Consider the following 26126-nt stretch of genomic DNA (forward strand, 5'->3'; position numbering starts at 1 on the left):
TTTTTTATAATTAAAGCTTTTAATTTTTTTTCATTGTACAATGCTTTGAAAACTAGATTTCTATACAGACCCTCAAATCAGCCACCCATCTCTTCTCTTCTAGTGCTGGTAGAAAAAAAATGGCCACGATAGCAAAGCTTCTTTCTTTGCCATGAGCTCTTTGAAGAAAAATTATCACAAAAGACCCAGCGCACTAACCAAGCTCATTCATTATGTATTAATCCTTTTCATTTTGGGGCAAAGGATAATTGAGGAGAATCCTGGCTTGAGTTGCTTGCTATCTTGTATTTCCTTCTTGAGGTAGCTGCTGCCACTGGGTGAGGTGGAAGCCAGTTTCATCCTTGTACAACTTCTTAGACATCCAAGCTCCCCACAGTGCCACCGCTGCTCATGAGAAAGGCTTGCCTTCTGGACTCTGCCCTTCCAGGCCTTCCTTCCTGCCTTCCTTCCTGTAGGAAAATGCAAAAAGCTCAGTTGTATCATTTAGTAAGTTTTGTTACTTAAATCATTCAGTGCACACCCCAAATAATAACCAACAATAACCAATGCCCCTATACAAGTTAGAGGATATCCCATCATTCCAGGTTTCCTTGTGCTCCTTCTTCGTCATCATTCCACTCTGAGGTGATCCCTATTCTGATTTTTTATACCAAGGGTTAGTTTTGTTCAGACCTTTTTAAAGAAACCATAGAGGGGCACCTGGCTGGCTCAGTCGTTAGAGCCTGTAACTCAATCTCGGGGTTGTAACTTTGAGCCCCGCATGGAGTATAGAGGTTACTTAAAGATAAAATCTTAAACAAACAAACAAACAAACAAACATAGAATTTGCTTTTGTGATCTTGGAGAAAGCCTGTTGGGTCTGGTTACCCATCTAACCTGGGAAGTGTTGCCCTGTTCACATATGGTGATTTTAATCCCTCAGTAAATGGGAAGAGTTGCCAGGCATTCATGCCCTCTCATTCAAACTCCCCTAAGGAACTTTCATATCTAGCATCAGGGTCTAGCAAGTGATTTTACCTGACATTTTTTTAGACACTGGATTACAGTATAGAGATTAATTAGTCTGCAACTACACAACACAGGAATGCATTCAAATTGTATATGAACACCGCTGAGTATTCATTGTTGTATTTACCCATACGTTTCCAGCTATAAGTGCCTTTCTTCACCGAATTAGCTGTGACAGAAGAACAACCATTCTCTGCTCAGATATTATTCCTAATTATACCGTGTCATTTTCTCTTGATAACTGATAGGTCTTTGGTCTATAAAACTTACTTGAATTGCCTGCTGCTTGAAGAATAGTATATAGTCTCCAGAGGAAGTCTAAGTCTTGTCACAAAGAAGCTTTTACCCTAAAAATAGATAGATGTGTGAATGTAAATGACACAAACCAACATGTGTGGAGTTCACTTAGTTGCAGCAAAACTGTGCAAGCCCCAGGGACTCTGGGAGCCGAGAAGTCACTGGAGAGGGGTGTGGCTGATGTTGTGGTGGAAGCTTTTAACTCTTTATATCACTGCTTCGTTTTAGGTAGAATTTAAAGTTCCTTAATAAACGAAATTGCCAGTGCCAGGCTCTTTGATTCCAGTAATATAATAGTTTATTTGCACCTGAATCCTGCCGGGCATTGTGCCATATTCTTGACATTCATTCTCATTTAATCCTGGTAACAATCCTGTAAGGTCAGTAGTATAATCCCCATTTTTACGGGTGAAGAAATTGGGGCTCAGAGATGAAACTTGCCCGAAACTGACAGAGCAGGGATTTGAATGTGTATCGTAGTTTTAAAAGTCCATTTTTCTTATTGTGTCAGTGCCAGCTTCGAGGATGCTTTTCCTCCATGAAGACATCATGAAACTGTTCCCATCAAAAAGTGACCGCATTGCCTCTCTTCAGTGAAAAAGTCCTAGACTATTAGTGCTACATCACAGTAGTAATGCTTGGGCTAAGGAAAGCAAAGTACACAATCCTAAACTCCAAACTGTGGCTCCTTGATATTTATTGAAGCTAGAAGTTACAGTGCAAAGTTTCCTGCTTCCCTTTCCCTGCAGCACGCATGTCATCGTGGACCAAAACCCCCCCTTGTGGTACAAGTACATCTCCTCTGGGCACAGACTGAAGGTACTGGTTGTTTCTCCGGAGGTGGGAATCACCAGTTTCAGGGAGATGAGTGAATTGTTGCCTAAGGGTTGAAGTTCAGTAGGTTTGGAACAAAGAGAGATTCATCCCTGGAAAACAAAACTGATCCACTTTTGCCATATAAAATCTCCAAAAAGAGACTGCGATCTTCTTCTCCTGACCTCTAGTCGACTGAAAATCACACAGGCTTTGATGTCACTGTTATCCTCAGTATAATATAATCCTTTATTTCCTTTCTTTTTTGTTTTTTGTTTTTTGTTTTTGTTTATTTATTTTGAGAGAGAGCACTCACAATTGGGTGAGGGGCAGAGAGGGAGGGAGAGGGAGAATCCCAAACAGGCTCCATGCCGGCAGCCCAGAGCTTGACATGGGGCTCGAACTCCCAAACCATGAGATCATGACCTGAGCCAAAATCCAAGAATCAGACACTTAACCTACTCAGTCACCCAGGCCCCCTGTACTTCCTTTCAACATGAAATAAACAGTGAGTTTCAGAGTATATACTTCGTGTTGCTGTGGCATTTTAGGAGATCAGTTTATTTTTAGTAATGATAACATTTTTGTCATCTTGCCAGTGCCACACAATGTTTTAGAGACAGAATCTTTTTTTTTTTTTTAAGTTTATTTACTTAGAGAGAGGGTGTGTGTGCAGGGGAGGGGCAGGGGGAGAGAAAAAATCCCAAGCAGGCTCTGCACCACCAGCACAGAGCTCGATACAGGACTTGAACCCATGAACCATGAGAGCATGACCTGAGCTGAAATCCAGAGTTGGATGCTTAACCAACAGAGCCACCTAGGCACCCCGAGACAGAATCTTCATTGTGTTTCTGCATGGCTGTCCTCGCTGACAGAAGGTGATATGGTAGATGGAATAATGTGCCCCTCCCTCGCCAAAGATAACCATATCCTAATCCCTGGAACCTGAATTTGTTACCTTAGGTAGAAGGGACTTTACAGATGTGATGAAATTAAGGGTCTTTTGATAGGGGATTTATCCTGGATTATCTGGGTGGGCCCAGTGTCTCACAAAGAGGAAGGCAGAGAGTGAGCATGAGAAATAGAGATATGACAGAGCAAAGAGAAAGACTGGCACATTCTGCGCTATTGGCTTTGAAGATGGAAGGTGGGACCGTGATTCAAGGAATGTACAGGTAGTCTCTAGAAGCTAGACAAGGTAAAGAAACAGATTCTCCCATAGAATTTCCAGCAAGTACGCTGTATTTCCAGCCCATTTTAGAATTTTGACCTGCAGAACTCTAAGAGAATGTGTTGTTTTAAGCTGCTAAATTTTTGCTACTTTGTTATAGCAGCTATAGGAAAAATTAGACAAAACATTGCAACTAAGAATCCAGATGGTTACATTGTAACCCAAACCAAAAGTCTAGAATTGCTTGTGGAACCTGTGTCCAGATAGTTTTTTTGTATCAGATTAGGCTGGCTTATGCTGCAGTAACAACTCCCCCAACCCCGTTTTAGTGATGTAACACAGTAGAGCTGTATTGCTCCTGCTACATGTCCATCTCAAATTGGAGGGGTCTCTGTGGACGGGTCCTTCACTCAGGAACCTAGCTGACAAAGCCTCTACCACGTGCATCATAGCTGATTCCTGTGAGAGGGTCAAGGGAACATTACAAAGAGCACATCAGTTTTAAAGGCTTCCTCCCAGAAGTGCCACATGTGACTCACATGTGCAAATTATGCAGCTCTGCACAATAAGGGGATCAGAAAGGCCCATCCTACCATTTGTCCAGAAGAATTATAATGAGGATGTTTGTAAAGAACACTAATTACTACCAAATTCTTCTTCTTCAATAATGATTTTCTCGGACACTATTTTAGCAGCTTATTATTGGCTAAAGATTCAGGATTATGTATCTCAGTCTGACTCTGGGACTGAGTGTATGCAGGTCATTTGTAATACAACTACTTTTAGAAATCTTTACTAAATGCATAAAACACTTGCTAGCTGATGTAGATGATGTTCAATTTAAAATGGCCTGTAGAGGGCGTACCTTCTTAAAGAATTATGGCCGAGAATTGGTGTCACATTGTTACTGTGTACTATAGCAACCTCCCCCAACCCCCCCACCCCGCTTCCCCCTCCCCCCGGGTTATGGCAGTGTATAAAGGTTAATTTTTATCATTTCAAAGATTAATTTGACCACAGGATAGTTTATGCAGAGTCTTATGATTTTTATGGGAGATTACAAAATTACCTTTTCATTCGCTTTCCTTATGCCTTTGGTCAAACAGATACCTAAAGGGCTGGTATTGGATTGATTTCAAGATTCAGAGTTTTCCTAGATTCTAGTTATTTCTCAAATAGTCCTTATTCAGTAACATGACAAATATCTATAACGTAGGTTCATGGAAGTGCTGCTATGTTTTTAACCTCTTAAAAAAGCTTTTTAGATTTTGTCAAAGTGAGTAATTTTTATCATTTAGGGCATTTCAGAGCACTTTTTTTTAATGTTTATTTTTGAGAAAGAGCGAGAGTGAGAGCGAGCACGAGCAAGCAGGGGAGGGGCAGAGAGAGATGGAGACACAGAATCCGAACAGGCCCAGGCTCTGAGCTGTCAGCACAGAGCCCGACACAGGGCTCGAACTCACAAACCGCGAGATCATGACCTGAGCCAAAGTCAGACGCTTAACTGACTGAGCCACCCAGGCGTCCCTCAGAGCACTTTTTATATATCTCTGAAGGTCCCAACAGCAACTGAGGAAGGCAGGTAAGACAATGAAACTGTTAACCATTTAAAGGTGACAGAATGGGACAGCAAACAAATAATAGCACCAGCTGCCTCTAGGGTTGACCAGACTTGGTCATGATTGCACTAGAGAAGAAAAAAAGGGGAAAAGTGTGGGAGGTGGGTGGATTATCATCTGGATTGGTTAAGACCATGTAGATTCACTTCAAGGTCAGAGTCCTCATGCATATAGTTGAAACATCTGCCTCTTCTTTTCTTTGAGAACTGTCTGTCCTTCCTTCCCTAGGTGTGATCTGAATGCAGCTCAAGTTAGTTTAAGAAAGGTTTGTGGGGTGGGGGGGGGGGGCACCAGGGTGGCTCAGTCTTTTGACATCCAGCTCTTGATTTCAGCTCAGGTCATGATCCCAGGGTCGTGGGTTCAAGCCCCAAGTGGGGCTCCACACTGAGCATGGAGCCTGCTTAAGATTCCCACCCCCTTTCTAAACAAACAAACAAACAAACAAACAAGTAAACAATATCATCTGTTTCTTAAAAAAAAAAAAAAAAAAAAGGAAAGGTTTGTGGGCCTAATGCATGGTTTATTATTTCAAATTAGAAAGGGACAAACATCATATATAATGTATACACTTTTATAGGGAGAATCCCATTTTTTTCTCCTAGGGAAAAAATAATACAGTTTTTCAAATACAAAATAATAACTCCTCAGTGGTTCAGCCTCAACTAATTATAGAAAATGTGGCCATTATTTTGGCAGGAATTTGCCATCATCCTGGGTCACATCAGTATCCTTTAGGACAAACCAGCCAACATGCCGGGCTCTAAGATCCTTGACCTCTGGACTCCGGGACCCTTGTCTCCATGGCACTTCGGCCACCCACTCACATGATCACATCACACCTCAGTACCTGTGCCCTCTTAATTCAGACCTGTTCTGAACCCAGATTGGTAACCCTCTAACTTGCTTATGCTTGGCTTACACTGCTTTTGTTTCAGGTCCTCAAGATAGGACAGTTGTTTGATCCTTTTACTTCGTTCCTACCGACTCCCATCCTCACTTCCTTTCTACCTGCTTAGTCCTTAGCAGTTCTTTGTGTCTGTCCTTGGACGACCCCTGATGCCAGTTTGCTTATTGCTGAGGGATTTTCTCAGAGCTGAAACTGGGACGGTCTTGAGCAAACTAGGAAGTTGGTCACCCTGGTCAGCATCCCTTCCCAGTGCCAGGTTCAGTGACCTCACATTGGTGCCTTGACATCAGCCATGGTGGGAGTATTTTTATACCATGGAAATCCGCAACTGCTACAGATCAGTGTTTAATTTGTTGTACTGTTGATTGTCTAGACTTATGAAGGTTATCGAGCAGATGTTAATAATGCAGATCAGACATCAAAGTATACTGTGTCTATAGCCATTGTATTGTGAATACATCACAAAGCTGAGGGAATGTTCTCCAGCATTTGAGAACAGTTACCCAATTCAACATAGTCACTCACGTATTTGACAGAGGGGGGACATTCTGAAATGTGCTGCCTCATTTCAGTCTTAGCCCTTCACTGAGAAACACCAGCCTGCACTTACAGCATACACACTCTGGTGAGAGCAAGCACAGGCTGACTGTGGATCCCAGGATTGGGCAGACATTTTCAGAGAAAGCATTGTGAGAATCAAAGGATTATATGGAATTTTCAGTAAAGATAATTGTATATTTATTATTTGTAAATTATGTGCTACTCAGTCTTTATATCAATAAGAATTTATAATAAGCTCATGTACGTGTGTGTGTGTGTGTGTGTGTGTGTGTGTGTGTATTTGTATGTGTGCACGTTTCTTTCTCTTTGGAAAGTCTTTTTTTTTTTTTTTTTTTTGGAAAGTGGAAGAAGGGGATGATTTTGCCCCCAAATTGTCCACAGGTCTTGCTAAACATCCTACAGTGCAGAGGACAGGCCCCACAACAAGGAATTATCCAGTTTAGAATGTCAATGGTGCCAAGTGTGAGAAGCCTCTGCTCTAGGGCATATATAAGCAAAACAAATTGGTTTCGGTACATCTAACACTTTGTACACTAAGAATGTAACTCTTCTGGGGCGCCTGGCTGGCTCCGTTGGTGGAACATGCAATTCTTGAAGTTGGGGTTGTGAGTTCCTTGAGCCCCGTGTTGAGTGTAGAGAGATTACTTAAAAAGAAAATCTTGAAAAAATATATACAGCTCTTCTGAAACTTTTTTTTCCTTTTTTTGTTTTTGTTTTGTAATTCAAGTGCTTTTCATAATTGAGGGATAACTTACAGTGAAATGCATAGATCTTAAATATATAGTTGGATCAGTTTTGACAAATGCATTTAGCCATGTAAGCCCACACCCCCAGCAATGTATGGAGTATTTTCATCACCTCCTAAAGTTCCCTCTTGTCCTGATCTGATTCCAGAAATAACCACCATTTTCCGTAGACTTCTGTCATCAGAGAGTTGCCTGTTCTAGAACTTTATATAAAATTAATATATATGTGCTTTTCTGTCTGGCTTCTTCACATGTTTTAAAAATTCATCTAAAAAGAAAAAAATTCATTTAAAAACAAAACAAAAAAAAAAAGGCGCCCCTGGCCAGCTCAGTTGGTAGAGCATGTGACTCTTGATCTTAAGGGGGTGAGTTCGAAACCCCACGTTGGGCATGGCACTTACTTAAGAAGGGGTGGGGGGAATTCATCTACATTTTTGCATGTATCAATTTGGTTCCTTTTATCAGTGAGTAATATTCCATTGTACTAATATACCATGAGTTTTTAACCCACTTTCTTATTTATAGATAGGTGCTATTTCCAGTTTGGCTTATGTGAATAGAGCTACCATGAGCACTTTTTGTGCAAACTTTTGTTAACATGTTTTCGTTTCTCTTGGATAAATACCAAGGAGTGGAATTGCATATAAGTTCATATAGTAGATACATATTTTAAGAAATGAACAGCTTTCCACAGGTGCCTGGCTGGCTCCATTGGTAGAGCGTGTGACTTTTGATCTCGGGGCTGTGAGTTCAAGCCCCACAGTGGGCGTAGAGATTACTTAAATAAATAAAACTTTTAAAAATTAAAAAAAAAAACTGATAGCTTTCCAAAGTTGGGGGCTGCCCTCTTACCCCATATTCCACAGATTTGTTGTAAGGAAGAAATTAGATAATGCACCTGAAGAGCTTAGTGTGGTGCCTGGCAAGTAAGGGCTTCACTGATAATAGCTGTATGCGTATGTACTCTCTAGCTGATAATGCCTCATTCTTCCATCCTTGAGCAGTAGGCCCATGTATCTGTCTTCCTGCTTCTCTGATGTCGGAACTTGGCTGTCCCCCACACAACCCCAACTCCGCTTAGACCAAACCGAACTCCTCCCAGCCCTCAGCCCCAAATGTGGGTCTCCTTTCGCATGCCTACTATGTCAAGCCCTCCCAGCTGCCTAAGCCTCACCCCTCCTTGCACATCCCACACATGACCCGGGCTTCTTCAGGTGGCCGGCCCCCGCTGTTACTTCCCTAGTTCTAACTTTCCTCGCTGTCTCCTGGACCCCTTACAGTGGCGTTGTAACTGAGGTGCATGCCTTGAGGATTGCCATCCACAGTTCATTGCCCACACCTCACCCAGAGGGATCTGTCCGTGACACAATCCTGATCCTGTCCCGGTCCAGTCAGAACCCTTAATGGCTTCCCAAGATACAGTCTCTTCTAGTCCTTCCAAGACCTTCATGCTGGAGTTCCATCTCCTCCCTCCTTTCATAAGCACGGCTCCCACATGCTTATGAGTGTTCTTCCCACACTCTATCTTCTGCTTAGAGGCCTTGCCCTTGCCTGTGTTGCTTGTTCTACACAGAATAAATACCATCCCCTCCCTTACCTCGCCCTTCCCCGTCCCCTCACCTAGCATCTACCTGTCAAGACTCAGGATGTTTGTAAGTGCCAGGAAGCTTTTTCTGTCATCCAGCTCTTTTCCCCTTGGGTTGGAGTAAGTGCCGCCCAGCCCATGTGCTCTGGTGTAGTCCTTGTGGCCCTGTGCTGCCTGCTACCCGCCTGTCCCCACCCTCGACTGTGAGTTCTCAGAGGACGGTACCAGGTTTTGCTCATGCTAGTGTCCTGAGCACCTAGAACACAGCAACTCTCAGTAAATGTTTGGGAAATTGAACAATTGTATCGATGGTATTAGAAGTTACTTCACTTGCTGCTGGACCTACTGGGGATAAGTGATCAGGGAGGGAAGCCAGCAGCATTTGGAATTGCCGAGTCCTTACTCGTTTGTCTTGTCCTCCTAGCCCGATGAGAATTCACTGGATTTTTCCTCTTGTATGCTACGGCCTGGGATTAAAAATGCTCAGGAACTTGCCTGTGGGGTGTGCCTTTTAAATGTGGACTCCAGAAGCCGGGTGAGTGATACACCTTCCCCCTGCAGATGGCACAGCGCTTCCCTGACATGACCCCTGGGAATGACCCCATCCAGCCCACTTCACTGCAAGGTCTACGACCACAGGTGGGGATTTTTATAAAGCCTGACACGGAAGTCTGACACGGAAGTACATGTACTCTTACAAAAGGGCAGTAGGGGAAGCCATTGAGTGAATGGAGGTAGTTCCTCCCTCTCTAACAGAAAGCTGTCTGCACTGTGCCCCCGCCCTGTGCACAGTGGGGTGGTAGAGAGAGGTGAAGCCTGTAAGGCTTTGTTTGGGGGCAGGAGGCCCTGTCCTGGGAATTTTGTTGACCTTATGGTTTCAACGTTATTTCAGAAAGAAGAGAAGCCTGCAGAAGAACATCCCAAAAAAGTATGAACCAGTTATACACGATCTTAGCATCTCCATCTTAATTTTGAGTGTGGAAAGCCAATCAGATGATTCCACTGCCATCCTGAACTGTTGTGACCATGAATCCTTCCTTTACTGAGTCATGTCTGTTCCCATAGTGTTTGATTTGACCAGCTAGTGTGTCTGTGTGGGTCCACTTGTCTTGTTTGCATGCTCGTAGCTCTTGTAATTGGCTTCCGGTGTTACAAGTCATTTTTCCCTCTGTGATGAACAAGGTAACAGAATGAGCAACTTCTGGAAGACTGGAAGTTGTGACACGGAGCGAGATCAGAGAGCGTCACGATTTGGCAGTGATCAAAAACAAATTGGGGTTTAGAGTTCTGTGTTACTTGTTTACTTGTAGTGCTTTAGGACACCCTCCAGGGAACTGAGGTGAGGACTGGCTGGCTGTGACTTACCTGTAAGCATTAGTCATCTGGAAGTAATTCTGACCTGTTCAATGTCTTTATTTTTACAAATCCTATACCTATTTGGACTTTTTAATTACGTGGATTCCGTTATCAGGTCCCAGTGGCATTCGACCCTGAGAGCTTTTAATCTTTTGTTTTTTTCCATGAGAGGACTGTAATCAGCCCCAGAAACGGAAGGGACTGTATGTATCATTCAATGCCAGCCTGAGGGCAGGGCTCCCTTCGGCACAACGAGGGATAAAAATCCTCCACAGCTATTTTAGTTCCCCGTAACATGAACCCCCCCACACACAACCCCCTGTAGCCTCGGTCTGCCTTTGCTATGAACCATTTGGCCTTCTTTTGCTGAAACTGGGTTTAATGGTAAAGATTTTTTTATGCCTTTAATTAGCAGCAAAAAACTTTCTCACTTGAAGCCCTGTAGCCACCTGCTCAGCTTTTGTGTGTGTGCCAGTGTGGCCTCAGCTTCTGTGACCTGGCGAGGGATGCGTGCAGGGTGCCGACCAGCTCTTAGGTGCAGAAGCAGCCTGACTCGCCCCACATATCTGTTTATTTTTGGCAGGCATTCAACTCCGAAACGGACAGCTTCAAGCTGGCATATGGAGGACACCAGTATCACGCCAGCTGTGCCAACTTCTGGATCAACTGTGTTGAACCAAAACCTCCCGGCCTCATCCTGCCTGATTTGCTCTGAAAAGTACCTCTTTGAAGTACCTACTGGGTCTGTTTTCCCATCATACCCCAGGAGGAGACAGGGACCAATGAACAGAATGCAGGACTGCGCAGTTCGCTTCCACGAAGCTATAGGAGGAGTTCCCTGCACGGTCAGGGGCAAGAAAGAAGCTGCGAGCTCCAGTCGTTCCTGCAGACATTTGTCCCCTAGGTCCCACCGCAAGTCTTAGGGATTTGAGGTAAAATTGCCCTGCCCAAACTGCATGTGGCACCAGAAGTTTGCTAACTTCTCTCTAGTTCTGCTAAGATGTTTTAAAATATGGCACGGTTTTCTTTAAGGAATCATTTGCTGCTGCCGTATATTGAAACTGTGAAGAATTGACATTTTGACGTTTGAAGAAAAATAAATTGTAATAGGTTTGGAATTGGCAAGAACGTTTTGAGCCAGTGCTCGCTTCTATCTAGAACCCTGCTGTCCTGTGAAGTAGAATGCATTTACCCACATGTAGCTTGTTGATATCTGAAATGAATAAAAAGGGGACATTGTGACTAAACTGATGTTCTTTTTATCGAAAAACTTCTGCTCATCTCCATCAGACGATGGAAGTGGGTGAGGGCAGATTTACCGACTTTGTGGTCACAGCTGAACCAGTTCTTCTTTTGTTCATTTCTCAAACTATCAGCGTTCAAGAAGGTATTTTCTCAAAACACGCCTGGGCACTTTGCAATGGATTGAATGTTCATTTTGACAGAGGCCCAAATCTTTGTGTATCAGGATGAATAAACACCCTTCCCCTTTCGGAGCCTTCACTGAAAACTTTCTTTTACCTCAAAGACTGTGAACATGGTATTTTTGCAGACAAGTTTTGGAAAGGCAGCTGGATGAAACCTCTTGGCAGTGGCCTTTGTCCAAATGTCCAGAAATGACTGACTGCATAGGGACCAGTACTGCCTGACTTCACAGTATTATGTGAGAGATCTGAAAATTCATTCACAGTTGGAAGGTGGAGTTCCTGGCCTACTGAGGCAAACAGATGTATGTATATTTATGGTTGAGGTACATGACTTAGAAACAGTGGAAGCACAGTGTTCAAAAACTGCATGGAATTCTGGAAGGAAAAGGCTCATGCTTGCTATCTGGTGTAGGGAATTTGCCGCTTAGAACTGAATGCATAAAATCAGAAAAAAAAAAAAAAAAAAAAGGCGAAGTGGCTAAGGACTGTGAAGCTGTGAAGCCCTGGGAAGAACAGGCCAACCTAGGACATACACGTCTCTGACTTGTAAATTCTGTGCTCTACAAGGAGATTTTGACTCTTGTGTTTCACAAGTTGTGTGACTTAGGCTCTCTGACCTCGAGTCAGTTTTTATTTGTGAACTGAACAAGGTCATTTTGGGTATAAAATTGCCGTTTTACATAATTAAGTAGGTGGTTTTCCCTTCCCGGCACTAAACTTGAGGGGATCCTGTTCTGTTCCCTCTTAGTGGTGTCTTCTCCAAGGAAGGTATAGGACGTTTTTGTTAAACAGCTGTTGATGAGGCTTCTGCTTTACCTTGCTGGGCCCCAGAATGCACAGGGAAGTGTTGACGAGGTAAATCTGCTTCTCATTTTCTCCAGACTCCCTTCCAGCTGGGTGACTGACACAGCCTGAGTTATTACCCTCAGGGCCTTTGTCCTCCACATGGCTACCTGACTTAGTACCCACAGCATCAGGCTGGGTCCTCAGGCTTCCCTGAGGCCTCTGTCTCCACTTCAGCCTGAGCAGCACCTAGAGTTTCATCACGGCGCCAGGATTGAAGCGGGCCTCTGACCCGTCTGGTACATTCCATGGTAGAGCAGGATGACCGAATCTGCCTTTGTTTGCAGCTAAGAATGTCTCCCAGTTTGACAGGATTCACAGTGCTGAGAGTTTCTGGAAATGCCATATGGGCTATTATTCTGTCGCAATGGCCTGTGTCAATGACATTTTTAACGTGTGCTCACCTGCTAACCAGAATGGTTCCATTCCTAGAGAGGTTGCAGAGCGCAAGGATAATCACTGCCGGCCTCACCAGGTACGGCAGGTCTGGTCACTCCATGGGAGGCGCTAGAGGCATATACAGCAGACGCCAACAAAAAGGCTTTGCTATGAAAAATACTGTTTAGTAGTGGAAATGTTCACTCACATACCACCAGTAAGGATTTCCAGAGTGTGGAACCATACCCTTGCACTTTCTTTACGTGTGCAAGTTTATTCAGACGACTCAACACTGCGCTCGTCTGCATCTCGGCTCTGACGCGCCAGAGTCCAGTGTCCTTGGAAACAGTAACCAAGGTTACTTCTTTCTGTACTGCTTGAGGTGCTGGCAGTTCCCACCCTGCTGCCTGAGTGGCGGTGAATAAGCGCTTTTCTCTTTTGGTATTGTGTTTTGCTTTTAGACGTTTTATGGCTTAGCGTGTAACTTAATTTTTGTCTGGACGTGCTCAATGTAGAGGCGGCACAGGGTATGTTATTATCCATGCCTTATTTGTCCTGTGACTACTAGTTAACACTCCAAATAGGTTGCATATTCTAAATTACTTGAATATTTTGTATGCATGTACCTATGTCTTGTTTCAAGATGCCTTCTACTTGCCTTTTGATAACTTGTGTGATCCTAAGCTTTGGTAAGATTATAGGGCCTCTACATTATAGAAACTTGAAATGCTTGCCCTGCACTGGGGATCACCACAGAAATTCCCCTAACAAACACCTTCTAGGTCACACGCCTTCCTTTTGTGACCAGCTAATAAACTCTGACATTGAGATTAGAAAGGTGTTAGGCTTCTTAAGTACTAAGAATGCTTAGTTACATCCCAGTAGTGGTGTTGGCCGGGATTTCTGCCGGAAATTTTCCTACCAAGAACATCTGTCACCCAGTGTTCTCTTACTGTAGTACAGTGGTTATTTTTGGACTCTTATCCAAAGACTACAGGACTTACAGTTTGCCTTCATACTAGAGAAGCCATAGCCTCCACAGCCACGAATTGCTTTGTTGTTCTTCTGACTGCTTTTCGATCATGTGCTAATTGATGCAGCATTCATTTATGGGTTCCTCTGATTTCCCAAACTATTAACCTCATTTTAATTTTCCTATTTAGACTGTAGTACATGTTTATAAAAGTGAATGGGAAGAAACAAGGTAGAATTTGGATGAAACCACTGCCACGGACCAGATAAAAATCTAGAAAATATAATTTATATAAATACATAACCACCGGCATTATATTTATGGCTTCTTGTCAAGACGGGCCAAAAACCTAGAAAATTATTCCACAGAGAAGCGAGCTACAACCTACGTGGCAAATGAAGAAAGATAAAGCAGCACTGTGACTGAGCAGGGGCAATCTGATGGTTCCCAATAGTTTTTGAGGAGTGTGGAATAGGGAAGAACTAATTAAACTTCTCCCAAGTCCCTGATGAGTTATGCTGTCATATTTATTAGGAGCAGTGAACCGGATGACATGGTTCCAAGTTTCAACAAAAGAAGTCATTGTTGTTTGATGGTCACTTCTGTGGAGGTTTGGTTTAGGACATTTTGTGTGGAGCAAAGGCATAGCTTTTGTTAAAAAACAATTTCTTTGATGGAGGACTCACTGCTTTGGTGCACTCCAGTTGCCAAAGACATCCGAAAACTGTATCTTTTATCAGAGTGGACACTCTGTGCTGTTTTCCACGGCTTTAGCACTGTGACTGATATTAACGTCTGCCCATCTGCAAGGATGTGAAACGTTGACACAGTTCAGCCGAGAGGTCTATTTTAAGTGGCATAGTTGTCACCGGAGCCAGATTTTAATGCAGTTACTGGAGAGCATCTTTCTTCCAGCATCAACACACACATACACACACCCTGGAGTTCTTAGTAAAAATTCTAATAGGTTATGCAGATATATTTATTAAAAATAACGCTAATATAGTCCTGGGGCACAATGATTCCAAGAGGGTGTTTGCAGCAGATTTCATTATAATTACTTAACAACTAGATAACAAAGGTGTTTTTTTTGTTTTTGTTTTTTAACTTACAGAGTCACTAAATAGGAAAGGAAAGAGTAGGGCTAATCCAGTAGAGACTGAAGCTGGTATCAATCTTCCCTAAGCATTTGTGTGGTCAGCAGCCTTGGGCAAAGCTTGTCTCTAAAGGGTTAATCAGGACCCAAAGTGATTTTTGCACTGAGCTCCTCTGGCACCTGCCATGATGCCTAAAGGCATGGGATTCAGAATATAGCAGAACCAAACAGTTTATTAAACTGTTCAAATTGTTAAAAATGATTAAAAGCCAGTTAAAGATTTTCATAAACACTATTCCAAAATGTTAGTTTTAAAAATGTTACTAGCAATGTATGCATTCCCCTTATGTTCCCCCCCACCCCCATCTTTTAAAATAAACCTGAACACCCAGTGTAAAAAACACTTCAGGGAGAGCCAGGAGTCAACCATTTGAAAAGAAAGGTGAAGAGGGGAACAGACGGTGTGTAGCAGATGCTGGTACTGCTCAAGGGGCTGCTGATGCAGGCTTTGGTGGCATTATATCCCCCAGTAAGGCATCAGGTGTCGGGACTCTTTCTCATAAACGTCTGGAACTATGCCATAAGGTGTCTGTACCATTTTAACTGTTGACTTCCCAAAGAGCTGGCGCTCGTAGTCTATCAGCTGCCTCCAGAAACCTACGTTGGGCCTGATGACAGGCCTACGGGCTTTCACCCAGTTGTACGCCTCCAGCAGGCACACACTGTGGAATTTCATCAGGTAAGCGATGCAGAGAGTGGCCGAGCGGCTCACCCCCGCGGCACAGTGCACCAACGTGGCCCCATGCTTCCTGCTCACACTGTGGATCTTGTCGGCCACAGTGTCAAAGTACAGTCCAATGGGGGCATGGGGCATGTCAGCCAGAGGCACTTTAACATATTCAAATTGGGGCCAGTTGAAATTGGGGATCTCAATGGTAGCATTAACGATGCAGGTGATGCCACGAGCTTGGAGGAGGTGCCGGTTGGAGGCCACACTGCCTCTGCCCAGGAAGAGAGAGGAGGTAATTTGAGCGATGCCTCCTATGTCTCCCTCAGAAATCATCCGAGGGGCCATGAGAGTCCGTGGGAGCGTGCTGTGACCTCTGGAGCCCATGAAGATGCCAGCAATCACACTTGCATCGTTGGCAGCAAGACCAGAGGGTTTTGTGTTCCTCCACCAAGGAATCCAAAGTCAGTGTTCTTCCTGCAAAACACAGGTATCTGTCAGTACTTTAAATGCTATCAATTCTTGATTCATCACGGCCTTCTATAGTTTTGTGGAATGGGAAGGTGAAAGGATTAGAAGTGGTCATTTTCTATAATAGACTCCATTCTTTCAAGGATGTAGACAAATCATTTCCTATTGATTAACAGGAAAAGTAGCCTAAAATCAAGGTTAAAACCCAGCTCTCTGGTGATTCTATTAAAAAAAAAAAAAGAAGAGGCACTAAATGGAAATAGTCATTCTATTTTAGAAATAGTCTAAACTCAGAAACATGCCCAACTGGTTCCTGAACAGCAATCCTGCAGGGCCTTGCTCGAACTGAAGGGAGTGGTGTTCCTTGGTAATTAGGAAGAAACGAGAAATTCTGATCACTCCTGTAGCCATGTTCTTTCATACACTTCTTGCCTACTTATGCTGCTATGATTGCTATTATCTTCCTAAACCTAGTTCTAGACATAGCAATCTTATAAAGGTATAAAAATGATCACATTAGGTAATCTATTAAAGGAACTGCCTTTATGAACTAAAAAGATACTGAATTCAGAATGAGTTCCAGAAAAGCCAGGACATTTGGTCACCTTAGCCCTTCGTTATTTAAAAAACAAAATAGCTAAATAGTAACTTGTGCTGTGGTGTCTCCATGGGAATAACCCAAGGCACTTTGAAGGCCATTATCTCAAAAATACAATAGTCTCGGGCCACCTGGGTGTCTCAGTCAGTTAAGCGCCCGACTTCAGCAGGGGTCATGATCTCACAGTCCGAGAGTTTGGGCCCCACATCAGGGTCACTGCTATCAAAGCAGAGTCTGCTTTGGATCCTCTGTCCCCATCTCTCTCCCCCTCCCGAGCTTGCGTGCTCTTAGCAGAGCATGCAACTCTTGATCTCAGGGTTGTGAGTTCGACCCCCCCAAGTTGGGTATAGAGATTACTTAGATGAGTTACATAATTAAAAAAATACATCAGTCTAAGTTCATGAGCAATTTCGGCTGACCTGACCCTGGGTGTGGTTAAATGAGAACGTCACCTTCCTCAGACAATTCTCAGCAGCAAGATGAATCCCACTGGCTTCAGATGCGTGTTGAAATTAAAATGTAGTTTAATATTTGAAAATCTACATTTTTATTAGTAGAGTGTTTGATATAAAAGACTTTAATATTATATAATGCCCATAGAGTAAACCAGTAACAAAAGAAATGGAAAATATTGGTTTCCTGAGATTTCAGACACATCACTTTCTCACACTGCTTTATAGTCTGGGCCCACTGGGAAGTGTGTTCATCCCCACCCAGGGTAGGGTAGGGGCACCTAAAGTGATTTCAGGTGAATAAGAACACTTTCAGTTCCACGGACAGAAGTGGTGCTGGAGCCACTCACTTGTGCGGAATCTGGTTACTCTGCAGTCCTGGGTCAGGATCTGGGAAGTCCTAATTCAGAGTGTTGATCACAGTGGATACAAATCAGATCTGCAGAAAGACAAAGAGGCAACAATGTAGCCAATCAGGAAGTTCAAAAGAATTCCTCCTGGGTTTTTACTACTAAATTGGGTTTGACTGGAATAAATCTAGGGAGTGGAAAGCACGCTAAATATATCTAGATGTGCATTTAAAGGATGTGCCAGTTTGGAAGTATCAATCTAAGTCTCAGCTTTTTGTGAATGACATGTAACCCACGGTGTGACAAACGTTAAGTGCAGTTTGGGCCACAACAAGTTTTTTGAAAGGAAATGTAAGGCACTGCTCAATGGGCCCAGAAGAGAGGCAGAACAAGCTAGAGTCTCTTCCACATGCCCTCAGCTAAGCCAGGCGCAGGGGGCCAGCTTCACAAATGCCACCTGCAGGAGGTGCTGGTGCTGCGGACAGCATCGGAAATCTCATTCTCTCTTCCAAATTGGACATCTTAGTTTTTTGTTTATGTAACAGCATGATGACCACCAACAAGCATTGTTAAAAATGGGTTCCTCCCCTACCTGTCCCTCTGCTTTTCCCAGGTAACCATCACACTTAACTTTTTCCACAGCTCTGTTGAGGTATGACTGACATACAAGTTGATACACAACTTGACCAAGTGTACAACTTGAGGAGTTTTGAATTTTTGAATTCTTTTTTATTTTTGGAGAGAGGAAGAGAGAATGTGTGCAGGGGAGGGAGAGAAGGAGGGAGAGCATCCCAAGCAGGATCCACACTCAGCATGGATCTTGATCCCTTGACTCTGAGATCATGACCTGAGCCGAAATCAAGAGTCAGATGCTTAACCGACCGAGCCACTCAGGCGCCAATGAGTTTTGAATTCTGTGTACATTCAACACACCATGACCTCAAGATAATCTGATCCATCACCACCTCCAAATTTCCTCACGCTCCTTTATAATTCATTCCTCCCTCACTCTCTAGCCCCATTCCCAAGCAACCACTGATGTTTTCTGTCATTATTTTTACATTTCCTAGATGTTTATAAAACAGAATGATAATATAGGTTTTTTTGTTTGTTTGGCCTGGCTTTCTCACTCGGCATAGTTTGACATTCCTCTATGTTGTTGCATGTATCAACAGTTCATTCCTTTTTACTGCTGAGTAGTATTCCATGGTACAGATGGTTTATTCACTTACGGATGGAAACTGGGTTGTTTGTAGCTTGAGGCTATTACAAGCAAAGCTGATGTATAAAATGGTGTAAAACATTCATATATAGGTATCTGTGGAGGTATGCCTTCCTTTCTCTTGGTTAAATACCTAGGACTAGAAGGGCTGGATCATCTGACAAGGTTCCTATTTAACATTTTTGAAAAGCTTTAAAAATAGTTATAGCATGCGGCTTGAGGGGCAGGCTTCTAATTAAACACACATGGATGTAATAAGCATCCACTGTCATCCTCTCCCTCCTCTCCCTCCTTTCCCAGCGAGGAGCTTGGGATTAACTGTTAAGTGCCCAGACATGTGTCTGGTGTCCTGGTTTTGGTGGCTGCCACCAGGGGACACCCACTGCCTGCCAGCTCTGGTGGTCAGCAGGGCTTGCGCCTCTGCACCCCATGAGATTGTTGGAACTGAAGAGACTTCAGCTGGCTACCACCCCCAGGGCACTGCACAGACAGCCAACTGAAACATAACCCTCTGCCTTTCTGTGAAAAAGGCTATTGCTTGTTCTGGAGCTTGAGCCTCGGGTGGAGGCCAGGGGATACCGTCTCTGTGCTTTCCCTCTGCCCCACTCTAGGTCTCCAGTATCTCCTGGAAAGGAACTTGTATACCTGTCTGCTGCCCTGATTTTTGTGACTGCTGCCCAGGGGGGCACCTCTAGACCACCTGGCTTGGCTGGCCAGTGGGACGGACAACTTTTGCAGTCCCACAGGATTATTATGTATATCTGCATATGCTAAAAGCTGCTGACTGAGATCCTCCCCTTTAGAACATCACCTGTCACATGGCCAACTACTAGGAGCCACTAAAAATAAATAGGCTGCTTGGACAATCACAAAGGTTTGAGAGAAAACCAAAACTAAGGCAGTATTGAGCAATCAGGTTTATCTCTTGCACAAGGCCACTCCTTCAAGACTGGGAGAGGTGGCTGTCTTATCTAATGCATAGAAATCAACACAGAGTTGAGGAAAATAAAGAAACAGGAATATGTTCCAAATGAAAGAACAAGATAAAATCTCAGGAAACGAGATTGGAGAGAAGTGATTTACCTAATAAAGACTTCAAAATAAGGGTCATAAAGATGCTCACTAAACTTGAGAGAAGAGTGAACACAGAGCTTCAACAGATAGATGATACAAGAAAGTACCAAACAGAAATCATAGCACTGAAGAACACACTAACTGAACTGAAAAACATACTAGAAATATATTAGAGGGTTTCAACAGGAGACCCATATGACACAATCAGAACAGCTAAAGAATGAGAAAAGTGAAGACAGCTTAAGATACTTATGGGACAACATCAAGTGGACCAACATTCACATTATAGAGAAAGTAACACAAAATGTATTTGGAGAAATGATGGCTGAAAGCTTCCCCTAACCTGGCTGGAGAAGGAAACAGATATCCAGACTGAGGAAGCTCAGAGAATTCCAAAGAAGAACCTAAAGGGACTCACACTAAGACACATTATAATCAAGCTGTTGAATGTTAAAAGACAAGGAGAGAATAAAAGTAAAACAACTTGCTACATAAAAGGGAACCCCCCCCCCCCAAGAGTATCAGATTTTTTAACAGAAACTTTGCAGGCCAGAGGGGTGTGGCACAACATAGGGCAGTAAAAAAAAAAAAAAAAAAAAAAAAAAACAACAACAACTTCCAAGAATACCCAGCAAAGCTGTTATTCAGAAGTAAAGGAGAGAGAGTTTTCCAGACAAGCAAAAGCAAAGGAAGGAGTTCATTACCATTAAACTAGCCTTGCAAGAAATATTAAAGGACTTCTTTAAGCCAAAAAGAAAGTAATGGGAAAACACGTAAAAGTATAAATCTCACTGGTGAAGGTAAATATAGTAAAATGTAGAATAACAATGTAAAGGTGGTAGATTAATCACTTACAAAGCTAGTATGAAGGTTAAAAAAACAAAAGTAATAAAATTATAAATACAATAATTAGTTAAGGGATATACAAGATAAAAAGATGTAAAATGTGACATCAAAAATACAGAATGGAAAAAATGTATATATAAAGTGGGGGGGGGGAGGGAGTAAAACCATAGAGCTTTAGCATGTATTCAAACTTAAGTTGTTATCAGCTTAAGACAGACTCTTGTAAGTTGTTACAAATAAGCCACATGGTAGCCACAAAACAAAAGCCTATAATAGGTACACAAAAGGTAAAGGAATCTAAGCATACCACAAAATCATCAAATCACAAAGACGAAAGTAACAGAATTTACAAACAGCCAGGAAACAATGAACAATAATGGCAATAAGTATGTACCTGTCAGTAATTAGATATAAATGAACTAAATTCTTCAATCAAAAGATAAAATGGCTGAATGAAAAAAGACTCATGTTGCCTACAAAAGACTGACTTCAGATGTAAGGACACAAACATACTGAAAGTGAAGGGACAGAAAAAGACATTACATGTAAATGGAAACCAAAAGGAGGCTGGGATAACTATATTTACACCAGACAAAAAATACTTTAAAACAAAAGCTGTAATAAGAGACAAGAAGGGCATGACATAATGATACAGGGGTGCCTGGCAGACTCCGTCGGTGGAGTATGCATCTCTTGATCTCAGGGCTGTGAGTTCAAGTCCCATGTTGGGCTTAGAGATTACTTTTTAAAAACATGAAAAGTAGTTATGTACCTAACATAGGGACACCCAAGGATATAAAACAATATTAATAAACCCAAAGGAAGAAATAGACAGCAATAGTAGTAGGGGACTTTAACACCCCACTTTCAATAATGGATAGATGATCCAAGTTAGAAAATCAATAAGGAAACATTGGCCTTAAACAACACCTTAGACCAGATGGACTTAAACCCAAAAGCAAGAGAAAACATATTATCAAGAGCACATGGAACATTCTCCAGGATGGATTATACATTAGGCCATAAAACAAGTCTTAATAAAGAAGACTGAAATGATATCTAGCATCTTTTCTGACCACAATGGTATGAAACTAAAAATCAATTACAGGAAGAACACTATAAAATTAACAAATATGTGGAGATTAAACAACATGCTACTGAACTAATGGGTCATAAAAAATAAAAAACTACCTTGAGACAAATGAAAATGGAAATCTGGCATACCAAAACTTATGGGATACAGCAAAAGCAGTTCTGAGAAGGAAGTTCATAATGACAAATACCTACATCAAGAATCAAGAGAGCTCTCAAAAAATATCTAACTTTACACCTCGAGGAACTAGATTTTTAAAAAAGCCCAAAATTAGTAGAAGGAGGGAAATAACAAAGGTCAAAGCGAAAATAAATGAAATAGAGACTAAAAAGACAATAGAAAAGATCAATGAAACTGAAAGCTCGTTCTTTAAAAGGATAATAAAATTGCAAGCCTTCAGCTAGGCTAAGAAAAAAAGAGGACTCAATAAAATCAGAAATGCAAGAAGTTATGATGATACCACAGAAATACCAAAGATCATAAGAGACTATTATAAATAATTATATCCCAACAAACTGGACAACTTAAATGGACAAATTCATAGAAACATACAACCTGCCAAGAATGAATCATGAAGTAGAAAATATGAATGGACCAGTAACTAGTAAGGAGATTGAATCAGTAATCAAAAACTTTCCAACAAACAAAAGTCCAGGACCACAGAGCTTCACTGGTGAATTCTACCAAACATTTAAAGAAGAATTAATACCACTCTTCTCAAACTTCCAAAACATACAAAAAGAAGGAACACTTCCAAACTCATTTTACAAGGTCAGGATTATGTTGATACTAAAACCAGACAAGGACATCACAAGAAAATTACAGGCCAATATCCCTAATGAACATAATACAAAAATCCTCAACAAAGTATCAGCAAACTAAACTCAATGCATTAAAAGAACAATACATCACACTCAAGTGGGATTCGTTCCAGGGATGCATGGATGGTTCAACATCTGTAAAACAATGTGATATATCACAATGAGATATCATTAGATATCTCATAGTTATAGTTAGAATGACTATTATCAAAAAGACAAGAAATAACAGGTGTTGGCAAGAATGTGGAGAAAAAGGAACCTGTGTACACTGTTGGTGAGAATGGAAACTGGTGCAGACACCATGGAAAACAGTATGGAGGCGCCTCAAGAAATTAAAAATAGAACTCCCAGGGGCACCTGGCTGGTTCAGTCGGTAGAGCATGTGACTCTTTCTTTTTTAAAAAAATTTTGTATGTTTATTAATTTTTGAGAGACAGAGCACAAGCAGGGGAGGGGCAGAGAGAGAAGGAGACACAGAACCCGAAGCAGGCTCCAGGCTCTGAGCTGTCAGCACAAAGCCCAACACAGGGCTCGAACCCACAAGCTATGAGATCGTGACCTGAGCCAAAGTCAGACGCTCAACCAACTGAGGCAACCAGGCGCCCCAGAGCATGTGACTCTTGATCTTGGGGTCATGAGTTCGAGCCCCTCATTGGGGGCAGAGGTTACTTAAAAAAAAAAAAAAAAAAAAAAAAAAAAAAAAGGAGTACCATATGATCCAGCAGTCCACTTGCAGGTATTTATCTTAAGAAAATGAAAACACTAACTTGAAAAAACATATGCACCCCCATGTTCATTGCCAAGACACAGAAACAACCTGAAGATCCACTGACAGATTGAAGAGACAAAGAAAATGTGGTATAAATACACAGTGGAGTATTATTCAGCCATAAAGAAAATCTTACATTTGAGATAACATGAACACATCTTGAGGGAGATTTGCTAAGTGAAATAAGTCAGAAAAAGACAAATACTGTATCAGTTGTATGTGGAATCAAAAAAGAAAACAAAAACTGGAGCTCACAGATACAGAAAGCAGACTGATCATTGCCAGAAGTGGGGGGAAGGAGCACTAGATGGGTGAAGGGCGTTTAAAGATACACTTCCAGGTATAAATAAATCATGGGGATGTAATGTACAAGTTAATAATACTGTATAGCATATTTGACAGTTGCTAAGAGTAAATCCTTAAAATTCTCATCACACACAAAAAACTTATAACTATGTATAGTGATGCATATTAACTAGACTTATTGTGATCATCATTTTGTACTAATAGAAATATCAAATCAGGGGCACCTAGGTGGCTTGGTTAAGCGTCTAACTTCAGCTCAGGTTATGATCTTGAAGTCTGTGAGTTTGAGCCCCACGTCAGGCTCAGTGCTGACAGCTCAGAGCCTGGAGCCTGCTTCAGATTCTGTGTGCCCCTCTCTCTCTGCCCCTCCCCCACTCATACTCTGTCTCCAAAAATGAATAAACGTTAAAAAAAAATTTTTTTTTAATAACTTGAAAAAAAAGAAGTATCACATTATGTTGGGGGCACCTGGGTAGCTCAGTCAGTTAAGCATCCGACTCTTAATTTCAGCTCAGGTCATGATCTCACGGTTCATGAATTCAAACCCCACACTGGGCTCTGCAGTGACAGTGTGGAGCCTGCTTGGGATTCTCTCTCTCCCCCCACCTCTTACTCTGCCCTCCCCTGCTCACGCTGTCTCTGTCTCTCTAAAAATAAACTTAAAAACAATTTTTTTTAAATCATTATGTTGTACACCTGAAACATGTTATGTATCAATTATACCTCAATAAAAAAAATAATAAAAGTTATAGCTTCATAATGGAGTGGTTCTCAAACTTTAACATGCATCAGAATCTTGTTAAAACACAGACTGCTGAACCACACCCCAAGAGTTTCCACTTCAGTAGTTCCAGAGTGGAGCTGGAACTCAGTAACTGGCATTTTGTAGGTGATGCTGCCAGTCAGAGGACACATCCTGTAGAGGTCATCCTGTAGAGGTCAATGTTGCAGTGAGCCACCCAGATTCCCTGCTTCAAGACTGGGGCACTCAGAGTGCTGGAACACAGAGATCCTAAGTCCCTCCCCAGAAAGAGCCCTTGTCTGAAGGGTCCTGCCCCACCCAAGATTACAACTTTCTTGGGGACCCCTTCTGATGGCGGCACACATGAAGTGTATAGGTGAGATCGCATCCTGAAGAGAAACAAGAAATAGTTGCATAAGGAAATGTGTACAGATGTGTGTGTTAGTTGTAAATGGAAATGGGCAGAACTTTTATGAGAACATCCTGTCCTGCCGCAGAACACAGTCTCGTGCCACTTCCAAGTTTTTCCCTGGCACAATCCTAGTGATTTAAAAAGCAAAGTCACTGCAGTAACAAACACAGAATTAGGCTCTCAAACTGCTGGTGATCACTCCCTTCCTGAATGTGGAAAATCTGGAAGATGCTAATCAAATTTCCAACCAGGTTACTTGGTTACTGTCTAATTAATAGTGACTCAGTCTTATGGTCTCCCAAATCATCATTCTGTTTGGGAAGTCACTTGCCCTCCTGAGGAAAGGGTTCCAGACTTGCTGGTCTTTTCATCAAGGATAAGTAATGGGTGGCCTGGAAGCCTAACTTACTCTGTTAACTCTCCTTTGTTGGGCAGTGCTAAGCCACTTGGTACTGCAGAGACAACAGATTGTGAGTCCTCAGGGCAGAATCCAAGTGAGACAGACATGATGCTCCCTCCCTGCTGCTGCTAGTCAGTCTTGTGCCAACAAACCTGCATAAAATGCTAAAGCTAGGTCCAAGGTTTAGAAAAACAACGTCTGCCAAAGAGCACTCAGAGGGCACAAATATAACTGATGCTCCTCTGACAAACACTCCTGACCCGTTTTACAGATCAGAAAATAGAAGGCTCAGAAAGGGTGAGATGATTTCAACTCAGAGAAGATACATAAGAGAACCAGGAAGAGAACCAAGGTTCCGGGCTCCTAGCTCAAGCCCACACACCGCCTTTCTGTGAGACTGTGGGGAGTGGCTCAGCACCTGCCTTACAGCACTCCCAACACCACCAGCCGACGCCTTCAGTGCGTCCAAAGGGTCTTGGATCTGCCTACGAAGAATGTGTGTAAGTGCTACTTACAGAAATGCCCAGATGGGCTGAGCTACTCCAGTTTCTCCTATCGCCCAGAAGAGGGACAGACATACTGCTGCAGACCCAGATACCCTTCAGGACACAGAAAGCTCCCTGACAGCAGAGGGACCTCACCAAGGAGCAGCTCCACAACAAGAAGCCCTAGTGTCAGTGCCAAGCTCAGGAGAGTCTGATCATGAAGGATACATGTGTATTCCATCACAGCTTTGTCAAAATCAACTTAGTAAATGTGTACTGGAAGACAGAGGAAGGGCATCTATTAGCGAGCGGAGTAAGAGACTGAGCCATGGTTGAGGGATCAAAGACTGCAAGGTACTGAGTGAACATACCACTCCCCCTGCAGCACACTTGTCTCTGAGATGACCAGAGGGCTCGCCAAGGAATGGCCATGTCGCTGTCCATGGTGTTCAACTAAGTTCTTCCAAGTTGCTCTGGCAGCTGCATTTACTTCTTGGAGGGAAAAAATGCTTTCCTGGCAAGGGGAAAGGGGGTGGGAGGGGTGTGTGATGCAAGACAAAAAGGAGGAGCTGTCCTAA

At 42.6% G+C, this 26126-nt stretch overlaps 2 protein-coding genes and 1 long non-coding RNA gene across 18 annotated transcripts in view; 1 reads left to right on the forward strand and 2 right to left on the reverse strand.

Annotated features, from left to right (window-relative positions):
* Positions 1 to 16120, forward strand: part of SYNRG (synergin gamma) — an 88505-nt gene extending 72385 nt beyond the window's left edge. For 12 of the 16 annotated variants that reach the window (XM_042966462.1, XM_042966464.1, XM_042966469.1 and 9 more), the window contains 3 exons: positions 9132 to 9242; positions 9600 to 9635; positions 10647 to 14188. In XM_042966462.1, the coding sequence (XP_042822396.1) occupies positions 9132 to 9242; positions 9600 to 9635; positions 10647 to 10778 (279 nt within the window). In that variant the 3' untranslated portion in view covers positions 10779 to 14188. Of the gene's footprint in view, positions 1 to 1816; positions 2339 to 9131; positions 9243 to 9599; positions 9636 to 10646; positions 14189 to 15836 lie in introns of those variants that run through there. The other 4 variants (XM_042966465.1, XM_042966471.1, XR_006211147.1 and 1 more) reach the window with 3 other exon arrangements.
* On the reverse strand, positions 227 to 6606 carry LOC122233550. The gene is made up of 3 exons (XR_006211148.1): positions 5828 to 6606; positions 1279 to 1355; positions 227 to 449 (listed from the first exon to the last, which is right to left on the reverse strand). It is a non-coding gene; the product is annotated as an uncharacterized LOC122233550 (long non-coding RNA).
* Positions 14631 to 15894, reverse strand: DUSP14 (dual specificity phosphatase 14). The gene has a single exon (XM_007096032.3). The coding sequence runs from the start codon at positions 15892 to 15894 to the stop codon at positions 15298 to 15300; it is 597 nt and encodes a 198-aa protein (XP_007096094.1). The 3' UTR covers positions 14631 to 15297.
* Positions 16121 to 26126: the final 10006 nt, after the last annotated feature.

This window comes from Panthera tigris, chromosome E1, assembly GCF_018350195.1.
Source record: "Panthera tigris isolate Pti1 chromosome E1, P.tigris_Pti1_mat1.1, whole genome shotgun sequence".
NCBI lineage: Eukaryota > Metazoa > Chordata > Mammalia > Carnivora > Felidae > Panthera > Panthera tigris.